Raw genomic sequence first — 12,396 nt, 5'->3', positions numbered from 1 at the left:
TTAAATTGTTGACTACTTAAGTTGTTATCAGTTCAAACAAGGATGAAGAAAACATTTCACACCTGCATTCTTCTTTCATTCAGAAAACAATGTCAACAATTTTCCAATATGCAGCACAGTGCCAAGTGTCCATTAGCATAGGAACAATAACAGACAAAGTAGAACTCTCCCTTTCACTTTTTGACATATATGTAAAGAATGTTGAGTAAACATGTACTTTTTTACTAAAATTATTATTAGAAAAGTCATGTTACTTGCAAAAAAGAATAAATGTAAGAAAATGTATAATGAGAAAAGTGAAATTTTCAAAGTTTGCTTTTCTCACAAAATATAGTATTTCACTATTCTTTGAATGAATGAGAATCAATTAACAACCCTGCATATTTTTTTTTGGCAAAAATAACATGCATTCTGTTGTTATTTGCATTCTATTAACAATAAATTGTCAAACACCCTCCACTAGGATCCTCTGCAGTTTTTAGAGGTTCATAATCTAAGATGAAGCATTGATGCGAAGTTCTTAACAATATTTTGCAACAACAATTCTTCTTTTTCTGATGAGATTCCTTGCAGATTTTATAAAACAGTACAAGGATCTGTCTACATTCTACTTCTCAGAAAGTTCCTACACTTACTGAATGGTTGAAGTGAGTTCACAATTTTTCTTTCTGGGCTACCTCAGTTGTTATGTTAGGCTCTAATCACAGGTACATGTGTATTACACCTATTTCGTGACTCGGGAAGCTAATGAAATACCATCATTAATATTTTGCACTTCAATAGTTAGGATTTCTGTAACATCTCTTCATCACAGTTCTCTGAAAGTATAACATCTGGCACCTCCTCAATATCATCTGCAGGCTAATAATGGAATACAAACATGTCATATCTCTCAAACATGAATAAGAAGAAAATGTGTAACATATCCAACACAATAACTTACTTGCCATAGTTCCAGTAGATGCCAAAGTAAAAAACTCAATATCATAACCAAGCAAAAGAGCTTGCCTGCCCAAGCTCCACAAGACAAGTATCTAACACAAAAGAGACAATCAGCAATAGAAGAACTAGCACTGATATTTGTAAGGTCTGGAAAAATGCTCTCACATTAAGATGAAACCATTTCAACAGATCATAGAATATATAAATACTCAGATTCTTTTGATCCTACTCCTAATTTAGGTATTTATTTTACACATGAACCACTTAGGTTAACAAAAGAATTGTCAAAGCTGTAGTTTAGTTAAATGAAGATCCCAAAGTACAGTGCTTTGACTCTCACATACGTTACAAGCAGATTAGATAATGCTCAAGTAATTAGCGAATCACATGATTGAAACAGAATGATCAGTGGACTTTTTTGTACAATTATGTGTTGCTGATATAATCAAATAGAACCAGGAAAGTACTACCGTGAGAGACATTCTAATAGACTTTGATTGGGACATTTTGAAGCACGATCATATACAATTTCTGTCCGCTTGGCAACATCATGCCAGTTGTAGAGTTGCCTCATCTACAGAAAAGAAATGAATGAATTGAAGGGTAAATAGTTTACACACTGAAAGCAACAGAATGAGGCTATTTAAACTAAAAACTCACTCGATTGTGCATGACTTGTGGATCAATTTTGGGAAGCATAGATATTGCTGTTTGGATTGCTTGCACTATATCACCTGGATCAGGTTCTGCCAACACAACCATGTCATCGGGTAAAACCTACAACAAGGGAGTTAATATATATCAAACACTGATTATAGGATTCCACAATTGTCTCAACAGCCATGTATGTGGATCTGGTTAGAAATGGAAGTTCATAACAGTTAATCAAAAAGAAACTATATTGAAAACATTTATACTAAAACCAAACAGGTGCAAAAAGAAGATGCCAGATACCTACCTCAGGAACACCTCCAACTCGGGTGCTCACTGTTAACAATCCACAACTAGCAGCCTCTAATATCGCCATGCAAAAAGCTTCTGTCAAGGAACTATAACAATGCAAAGCTCAGATAAGACAACAGATATAAAAGAAATAATATTGGAAAGAACAGAAGAACTCAAAACAAGAATTTAAAGCCCAGAAAACATAGCATGTGCAAACCGATAAAGTTCATGTCCTCAATACCGAGTTAAAATCAATAATTTCATATTGGAAGAATGAAATACTGCATAGCTTGGATTGATCTTGATTTTTTATGCAATTCATATGTCATGGATCAGCATGTGCAAGTTTCACATTGACTTTATGAGATGTAAGCCAACCAAGTGTACATAAACAAAAGGTAGAAATAATGTAGCATTAATCATTTTGGGTGAACTAGTGTCCCCATTCTATGGGTTCTTAGAACCCCTAGATTGAATTGGATCTAATTAAAATTACCCCTTCTCCTAAAGATGTAATACTACTATCAACCCGCGCACGTACTCCTTAGATCACTAGCGTCTGTCATGTCACACATATAAACAAGAGGGTTGAATTTGAGATTCTTCCCAACGGTTAGAGTCAGTGAGTCATTAGAATTGCTAGGAAATAGTAACATTAATTGCTAAGATCAGCTATCAAAAACCTTAGCTCAAGGGTCAACATTCTTTTTAGCCATGCGTATCGTTTTATTGTTGTATAGGCTGGTATAGAGACTAAAATTTCTCCTACTTATAAATGACCAAGTAAAACAGAATAAAGATACCTCTCTTTACTGAAATGGTACCCTACCATGATCTTCAGACCCAAACAATTTGGAATAGATGAGTGATCCCTCATAGACAATGGAGCCAGAAGAACACTTACGCTGATTCCATTTTGACAAATCTTACGACCAAAATGACAGAGGTTTTGTACAAAACTCAGGCTACATCACAATGCCCGATATCTAATTCGTCTACTGTACCCATCTGCACCATGTTGGATGGGTTGAATTCAACTATGGTCCCAGGTGGCTGAGACACACATCTCAAGCAAGAACAAACTGGAATATATTGACAGATCATATCCTGAATTGTTAACAACTGATCCGACGTTTAAGAAATGATGAACTGAGAAGGCTGTACGAAAGGATGGTTGATCAACACAACGGACTCCTCATTGATGGGGAATTTCATCAGCTTCCCAACAATCAAAATCTTGGATACCAAACGTCATATAGATTTGATTTGAAATTTACAAATATATAAAATATACCTTTCTTTTCAAATTATTTCTTTTAGGGCAATTCTTCTTGATGTGTCCATTTTACCATTTTTCCTTTAAATCAAAAACCATAAGAGGAAATGAAAAGTTTCTCTTTATGGGACATTGTTTAATCTTGGATAGTGGACTTGATATATTTTTAAAGGGACTTGATATATCTTGGATAGTGGACTTCATATATTTTCAAAAGGATGTCTTTATGTACTTGAATGTGCTAGAAAATTTACTTCTTGTTGCAAAGTTGGATGAATTAGGATTTTATGTTAAGATTGGAAACAATGTTTTCTCTTTATTTAAAGACATTTATTGTTATGAATCTTGTACTTCAATAAATGGTTTATATTGTTTCAATCTTGATGTTAAGTTCATTGAATCATTGTTTAATGTTGAATACGTACTTGGTAGTAAGAGGAATGTGCTTGATAATAATTCTGCTTATTTGTGACATCAAAGATTAGGTCACATATCCAAGAAAAGAATAATGAGGTTAATGAAAAATGACATTTTACCTCAATTGGATTTTGATAACTGGGATGTATGTTTGGATTATATTAAAGGAACGCAGACCAAACAGATATCCAAGAATTATGGTACAAGAAGCAATCACTTGAACGTTGAAGGATACATTGATGCAGATTAGGCAGGGAATATTCTTGACAGGAAATCCACATCTGGGTACTTCATTTGTGGGATGAAATTTAGCTACTTGGAGAAGTAAAAAGAAAAAGCAAAAGGTAGTGGCTTTGGCTATCATTGAACCTGAATTTAGGGGCATGGCAAAAGGATTGAATGAAGTATTTGTATTATGGCTTAGAAGGTTACTAATGGAGATGAGCTTTGGTCCCAATGGAGATGAACCTGTTTTTGTGACAAAAAGTTGCAATGTCATCTCTCACAAATCTCTGTCCAATACTATTGAACAAAGCATGCGGAGATACACAGGTATTTCATAAAGAAGAATCTCAAAGAGATGTTTATTGGATTTCATTTTGTCAAGTCCGTAGATATGTTGGAAGATACGTTTCAGCAAAGAACTCTGACTCTCTTGACAAGTTGGCCATTAAAAGACATCTATGCAACAAGTTGAGGGGAGTGTTAGTATCTTTAGAATCGCAAGAAAATATGAACTTTGACTGCTAGGATCAACTGTCAAATCCCTTAGTTCAAGGTTCACCCTTATTTTTAGCCTCTGTATCATTGTATAGGCTAGTATAGAGCCAAAAAATACTTCTGTTCTGACAGTTAATTAAATGAATACTTTGGGGGGTCAGTGGCATGTCACTAACCAATCCTCTGGTTTAAAAATAACTCTCTCAATGATGTATAAAATAAATTCCTCAAATCTCAGAAGATTTTCCATTTTTCTCTTAAAGATGTTATCCAAATCTATAATAGCTGATAAGTAAGACAGATGACCACAAAAGGAAATTCTAGAAGGTTGATACGCATTAAACTAAGTTAGCAAATTTAATATTTAAGCTTCAGACACTTTACAATGGCTTTGTCCCTCTTATTTATCAAAATTATATTTTACTCCCTGTCCTTCCAACACTAGTAGCATCCTGTGGTAGTTAATATTTGCCAGCGAACAACAATAGCGAAAATAAATGTAAAAGATCTGACCTACTGCTACAAATTATGACAGAATTATTAACACATCACCAAGAAAGAGTAAAAAGTTTAGGAAGAAACTGAACCAGGTTAAGAAGATATGTCCAGATATTAGAACAGATCGAACTTGTGTATGTGGTACAGCTCCCAATAAATCAACTCTATCAAAAAGAGAATGTTTTTCTCTCATCTCTTCCAACCGCACACGCTTAGGTCCATCACCACCGATAATGAATCGAACCTTCAAATAGATATATAAATTATGCCTTCGAAAGTATTCAGTAAAAAGGCTATAAAATATATAATGTACTCTGGACAAACATATTTCTTTTGGTGCATAATTTACCGTGGCTCCTACATGAGGAAATAAATAAAATAGTAACGATACATGCAAAAGATGCAGAGAGACCATAAATCATATGAATGGTTGAGACAGATGCAATATAGAGAGGGGTTGCTCTGTCAATGGTAAAAAATTCACATCACAGTGATCACATACACATGAAACATCAGATTTCATTAGGTTCTACCAAGATGCTAAGGTTAACATAAATGATTTAAGAATGCACTTATCTTTGTTATGCATACTTGTATATACAGTAAGATCACCATATAACTTTTTTGCCAAGGTCAAGCAAACAAATAAGTTATTGGTACAAGTTATTGTAAAACTAAAGTGTCATAGAAAACTATGAAGTTAGAATTCTTGAAAAGGTGGACATCTATACGTGCTTATTGTACTTAACAGCAATGCACTTTTGAAAAACAGTCATTAGATGTTTCTCAAAACAAAAACTTAACAGAGCACCAGAAGAAGCACCATTGAAATTTTGTTAAGTAACACAAATTTTCAGCTTTTGTTATCTACAAGCAGCAGAATGGAAAGGGATACATAACCACAGGAGTCTTAAATTAATACCATAAGCATTATATTAGACAGAATCCAATTTCATTAATCTCATTATGCAAGACAAAACTAACAGTGATTTCAAATTCCAACAACTCACATTAGGATGCAACCGGCACACTTCTGGAATGACTTCAACAAGCAAGTCTGCTCCTTTCCGGTAAACCAATCGACTGACAACAACAATAACAATTTCCGATCCACTAGGGCGTTCCAATGCTGGCTTGAACATGGCAGTGTCAACAGCATTAGGAATAACAAAAACCTTTTCTGGTGCCAAACCTGACCTCAACACTGTGTTTTCCTTGCTTGTGTGGGAGACACAGATTGCTTGGCTCACATCTGCCAAGGTAAACTGCATCACCTTGTTCATATGAATGCTACCAACATCCCCAAAACCATGAAGTGAATGATCTGTGAACACAACCCTGTATCCCATGATCCTCGAATTCAAAAGGGCATCATGGCAAAGTGTTGAGAAAGTTTGATGCCCATGTACTACAGTAATTCTTTCTCGAATGAGAATTGTTCTTATAATTGGTAACAACCCATACAAGGTTGGAAATGTACTCTGATTAAAGAACGGTCTCCACGGAACATAGTAAACTTTCAAACCACCAGTCATATATCTAACCCCAGAACGATTTCCATAAGCATGAGTCACCACCACCACCTGAATAGTCAAAAAAATCAACAGTAATGCTACAAAAGTAATGCTAAACCACTCCGTGTACAATTTGCATTTACTACATTGATCTTCCTTTGTACTAAAGAAGAATAAGAAGCTATAATTATAACTAAATCTTGAGTACTACCAAACCTGATAGCACAGCAATAGACGAAGTACAAATAATATAACAAAATGTACAACCTTTTTTACAAGGTTAGAGCAAACCCAATTGTTCTATTTTATTATTTATTGATTTTTTGCTGATAAAAAAAATTGAAATGAAGAAGTCTAATAATTTGGGTTCTGAGGATCAACTCCCAAAACTAAGATAAATTGGGAAAAATCTAAGACGCTGACCTTGTGGCCTAACTTGAGCAAGCATTGAGAGAGGTAATAAACGTGGTTCTCGACACCACCAAAGTTGGGATAGTAAAAATCGGATACCATCAGAATTCTATGCTTCTGGGGTGGTGAATCACCCATCACAATCACGTACCTGTTGCATGCAGCCAAAAATGAAAATGAGATGCTTGTAGTAATTAATGAAAAAGGTGGTGAAATTCACGAGAAATGAAGGAATGGTAATGCATACCTTGCAGAAGGAGAGAGTGAGAATGAGTAGAAAAGAAGAAAAGAAGAGAAGAGAAAAACGCTTCGTTTCTCTGTGGTTTTCACCGTTTCAAATTCTTGCTACGTTCAGTATGAGTTTGAGTTTGAGAATTAGAAGGTAACGAGCATGGTCAACATTTTTCTTACCTTTTACGTGTGAATGGTTAGTGCTCTTGTCGTTTTCTGATTTCTCCATTAGCTGTAGATAATTATTAATTACCGTTTTAAATAGAGTTGTTGTTTAAGATAAGAATTTAATTTTATATGGAAAAAAGTTGAAGGTTATTCTTAACGTCATTATTAGTTGACAGTTAATAGCAATAAATTTAAGAATCACAATTTCCGATAGCAAAAGATAATTATTAATACATTATTCTCTTTTATGAAAACAAATTCATTATCATATCTTATAATTAAACTTCCTCACTCTGAAAATTTGAAATAATTAATTAATCTTCACTCTTAAACTCACTCATATATATATATATATATATATATATATATATATATATATATATATATATATATATATATATATATATATATATGTGTGTGTGTATATATCAGTAATAATTCATTATTATCATATTTCCTGAAGTGTTAACAAAGTTGGAAATCTATTCTAGTTAAATATTCATGGATAAATATTATTTGACCCAGAAAGAGATTGAAACAAAAAATAAAAAATAGATGACAATATATAAGCAACAGACATGTATCCTAACACCCAACATTTTCTCCAATCAATTATCCTAAATATTATTTACACAATAACATCTTCAAATTTTATACTTATAATCGATAAATAAAAAAGAAAAAAATGGTTACAAATACAACACTATTAAAAAATTCATATTTCCTACCAATTTTGTTTTGAAAATCTTTTTGTAAGAAATACTTGCAAATTTTGTTGTAAAAATTTTTTTGCAAGAAATTGCTATCAATTTTCTTGCAAAATATTTTGTATAACACACTTTTCGCAACAAATTTTGTAAGAAATACTTGCAAATTTTATAATTTTGTAAGAAATGATTACCCGCGAAGGAATTATCTGTCAATTAAAATTATTAAAAAAACTGACAGAAAAAAGTCTTTTCTTACAAATTCTTTTAACAAATTTGTAAGAAAAATCTCATGTAATATGAAAATTTCTAGTAGTGCAACATCTAGATAAATGAATATAACGCCAAGTTTCTTAAAAAAAGCGCTTACGGAGATAATAGATTAGTTTTTACAAAACTTAAATAAACATCGAAGATAGTACACTAAGTACATTACGTTATTACATTGTAAATTGATAAAGAAATATATTGTATAATACTTTTCGTTCAAAAGATTATTGTATAATTTTATTCTTCTTCGTTATAATCATTTGTTGCACTCAATTTCCTTGGAAAATTGTAAAGATTGCACCTCTTTCTACTTACTTCAAAGATTTGATATATACTTTTTCTAACATCAGTTGAGGAAATGACTCTCCCACAATAGATTTTATGGATGATATCTTATACGAGAAAAAAAGATTTTAGATGAAGTATTAGGAATCTAAGTGAATTTGAGTCTCACATTGAATATAAATAAATAAAAAAGTTTAGTAACATACAAAAAAGAAGACATATAAGTCTATTCCCTTAATATTTTGGACTATAAATGATATTGTAATCTCTTATATGAAATTACTAATGACTTATTGGTATCAAATATGTACATACACATTTTTATTATCATATCCAATTGAAAATTTTGATTATTACCATATACATTCATGTTTAACTAATTGAGAATTCTATATCAAAATATGAACATACTCAAATAATACTCATAAAATAACATTTATTTGACATCCCTACTTTTAAGAGATTACAAAAGAAAAATCTTACAAAAATTCTTCGCATTAATTATAAAAAAGAACTTTCTTATCCGAATTTTGAATATAAACGTCATCTTTTGAGTCTGGATATTTTATTCTTCTATATTTATCGGATAGATTCAAGATTAAAAAATTTCATATTAATTATAACTTCTCTTAAATTACTTTTATTTGACATATGTAAATTGATTTCCATGTAAATACATCTAATTTATTTTAGTATGTTTATAGTATAATAAATGAACTTGACCAAGTATTATGTACTTAGTGTAACCTAGGAAATAATTAAGAAGTATAGAAATAATATTGAATCAACAGTGATCTTTACTTACATAGTGTATAAATAATACTTACACATTTAACTTTTAGGTGTTCCATATTCGATTGCTATGAATTAGAATTATTCAATTCTATCAAATAAGAACAAGAAATTTGATTATATATATATATATAACAATATATAAAAATATATCTTTTTTATCCATATTTTTTATTATAATTTTATTCTTAGTTATTATTTTAAAATTTAATTATTTAATTAATAATTTATACTGTTATTTTAAATTTTTTTATCTTAATCGTTATTTTAAAACTTTTTTTTATATAATTATTTTATTTTTTTAATTTTATATTTAATAATTTAAAAAAAAATTAATTATATATTTTTTATTAATCTTTGTTATATTATTTTAACAACTGTGAAATCAACTTTCACACCTGTGTTTACGTTGTTATAGTATTTTATAATATTGCATTTTGGTTATTAAATTATTGTTAAATTATTTTAAATCTAAAAAAAGAGAAAAAGAATTTTCGGAAAGACCATCATTTCACGAGAATTTTCGGAAAGACCATCATTTCACGCATACATGGTTACCAAAATTACAAGAGTTTGATTAGTTTGTACAATGCATAAGATGTGACAGGATTTTGCATTTTCATCTATTTTTGAAAATGAATTATTACCAGGGCTCAGCTTCATTCAAAGAATTTAATTTTCTCAATATCCTTAAAATAAAATTTAAACACTAATACCAAAGCATTTAAAACACTTTACTTCTTTAGTATTGGTACGTGAATAAGACCAGATTCCATTCACCTATATAAATATTTCATGTTAAACGTGCAAGAGACCCTCTTTCTGACAAGACTCGAGTTTCTCTCCGCTTTCACCGATGGATCGAATCCAGCACAAGTTTGTGAAGGTTGGTGATGGTCTCAATCTCCACGTCGCAGAAATCGGAAGCGGTAAGAATCAATCCAACGCCGTCGTTTTCTTCAGCTTGTGCATTTCTTTTTTCGTTCTTGATTTGGACTGTGTTGGTGTTTTCAGGTGGAAACGCCGTCGTATTCTTGCACGGTTTCCCTGAGATATGGTACTCGTGGCGGCACCAGATGATAGCTCTTGCCGATGCTGGATTCAGAGCCATCGCCTTCGATTACAGAGGCTATGGTCTCTCCGATCCTCCATCCCAACCCGAGAAGGCCACCTGGTCCGATATTCTCAACGACCTCCTTCATATTCTTCAAGCTTTTCATATTCCAAAGGTACTCTCTCTCTAAAATGTGTTCCACTTTATGCACGTAATCAACTTAAAAAATCTATTATAATTTTTTGTTTCACCGGTTAAAGATTTATTATTGAAGTCTCTCTAAAATTTTTTTCTTTTTTTTTTAAATCAAATCAAATCTTTTTTTTCTCGTCCATTAATATGATGTTATGTGTGCGCGTTATAAAAAATTTATCAACAAAACTTTATAGTAAATAATTTTCCGGAAAAATAATATCATGTTTCAAAAAGTCAAAATTATTCTCTATGGTATACTTACACACTTGATGATTGCTGATTAAAAGAAGATTTAACTTAATCAGGCTAATTAAAGCAAATTGTAACCCATTGCAGAGTTTTTGCCATGAATAGGAGTTAGTGTGAGAGGTGTTGTGCATGAAGGGATGCCTAGCCTAGGTGTAAAATGTGACTGAAATGATGATATATGCCTAATTGATTCCCCTGAATGAACTTCAGGTGTTTCTTGTTGGAAAAGATTTTGGAGCTCGTCCTGCACATCTATTTTCCATTCTACACCCTGAAAGGGTCTTGGGAGTTGTTACATTGGGAGTTCCATTTATTCCTCCAGGACCCTCTCTCTTTCACAAACTCCTTCCCGAAGGCTTCTACATTTTGAGATGGAAGGTACTCTTAAAAATGCACTTCCTTAAATGTATATCTTTTTCTTACTCTCTTTTGTAAATAACTTACGAAACGACCTAATGCAAACTTTCAATATTCTGATTATCATTGAAAAGCAACAGTAACCACTGAAGTCTTAGCATGATCACATTTACCACCATAACTTTGATTCTATCTATATCAGGAACCTGGGAGGGCAGAAGCTGATTTTGGACGCTTTGATACAAAAACTGTTGTGCGTAACATTTACATCCTCTTCTCCAGAAGTGAAATACCAATAGCTAATGAAAAGCAGGAGATCATGGATCTGGTGGAACCTGACACTCCTCTTCCCTCTTGGTTCACTGAGGAAGATCTTGCAACATACGGTGCCTTGTATGAGAAATCTGGATTCCAAAATGCATTGCAGGTTCCATATAGGTACTAACATTTGTTCTTTTGAGATGCTATTTCTCACCACAAAAGTACAAGCAATGCTGCATTGTTGTCATTGATGTGTTGGTTTTTGTTTGCATTTGTAGGTCATTTGATGAAGTGTTCAACTTACCAGATAACGTGGTTAGAGTTCCGGCACTTTTGATAATGGGTGGCAAGGATTATTTTCTGAAGTTTCCTGGGATTGAGGATTTATTAACAAAGGGTGAAAAAGCAAGAGAGCATGCTCCCAATTTGGAAGTTACATTTATAGCAGAGGGAACTCATTTTGTTCAAGAACAGTTTCCTGAGCAGGTGAATCGACTTATTCTGGATTTCCTTACCAAGCACACTTAGCCAAAAGTGCAGGACTTTCTTCATGAATGGTGTATGAGGGAGCTTTTCTATGACACTTTAGCCATCCACACTTCAGAAAAAAATAAGGAATGAAATTAGTTTTTATGTAACTTCAACTTACATATATATTGGCCCTCTTTAGCACCAGGGGCGTTGACCCATTTATTATTTTATTTTAATATATATTTATTAAAAGTACACTTAAATATTTAAATATCTTTTATGTTTTTAATTAATTAATTAATGTTTATCATAAGATAAATTAAAATATTATATATATATATATATATATATATATTTTTAAATATTAATAATTTAAGTTTCATTGTAGTTATATTTGAGAAAGTTAATTTCTTAATCTATTTTTTTTTATTTTAGTTTTAAAAAAATGAACTGAATGGCTCAATCTCTCTCACTCCATTTCTAAATTTTTAATTAATTAATGCTTATAAAAATAAATTAAAAAGTTAATATAAATTACAATAATATTATATATTTATATTTTTTTAAATATAATATATTGAAAAAATATTTTCTTAAATTATTTTTTATGTGATTTTGTTTGATAAATAAACT

General features: G+C 31.6%; 2 protein-coding genes across 2 annotated transcripts; one reads left to right on the top strand and one right to left on the bottom strand.

The window, feature by feature from the left end:
- Positions 1-354: 354 nt before the first annotated feature.
- Positions 355-7,078, bottom strand: LOC114177563 (phosphatidylinositol N-acetylglucosaminyltransferase subunit A-like). Its single transcript, XM_028062957.1, has 9 exons — positions 6,971-7,078; positions 6,736-6,874; positions 5,809-6,381; positions 4,888-5,042; positions 1,901-1,991; positions 1,603-1,719; positions 1,413-1,516; positions 944-1,034; positions 355-861 (listed from the first exon to the last, which is right to left on the bottom strand). Exons 2-9 carry the CDS (start codon positions 6,859-6,861, stop codon positions 784-786), a joined length of 1,335 nt encoding a protein of 444 aa, XP_027918758.1. The 5' UTR covers positions 6,862-6,874; positions 6,971-7,078; the 3' UTR covers positions 355-783.
- A 2,828-nt stretch (positions 7,079-9,906) lies between these two features.
- On the top strand, positions 9,907-12,034 carry LOC114175933 (epoxide hydrolase A-like). The gene is made up of 5 exons (XM_028060784.1): positions 9,907-10,105; positions 10,191-10,405; positions 10,885-11,052; positions 11,234-11,469; positions 11,571-12,034. Exons 1-5 carry the CDS (start codon positions 10,033-10,035, stop codon positions 11,818-11,820), a joined length of 942 nt encoding a protein of 313 aa, XP_027916585.1. The 5' UTR covers positions 9,907-10,032; the 3' UTR covers positions 11,821-12,034.
- Positions 12,035-12,396: the final 362 nt, after the last annotated feature.

The sequence above is a fragment of the Vigna unguiculata genome, chromosome 3, assembly GCF_004118075.2.
Source record: "Vigna unguiculata cultivar IT97K-499-35 chromosome 3, ASM411807v1, whole genome shotgun sequence".
NCBI classification, from domain to species: domain Eukaryota; kingdom Viridiplantae; phylum Streptophyta; class Magnoliopsida; order Fabales; family Fabaceae; genus Vigna; species Vigna unguiculata.
This window is presented reverse-complemented; position numbering and strand designations above follow the sequence as displayed.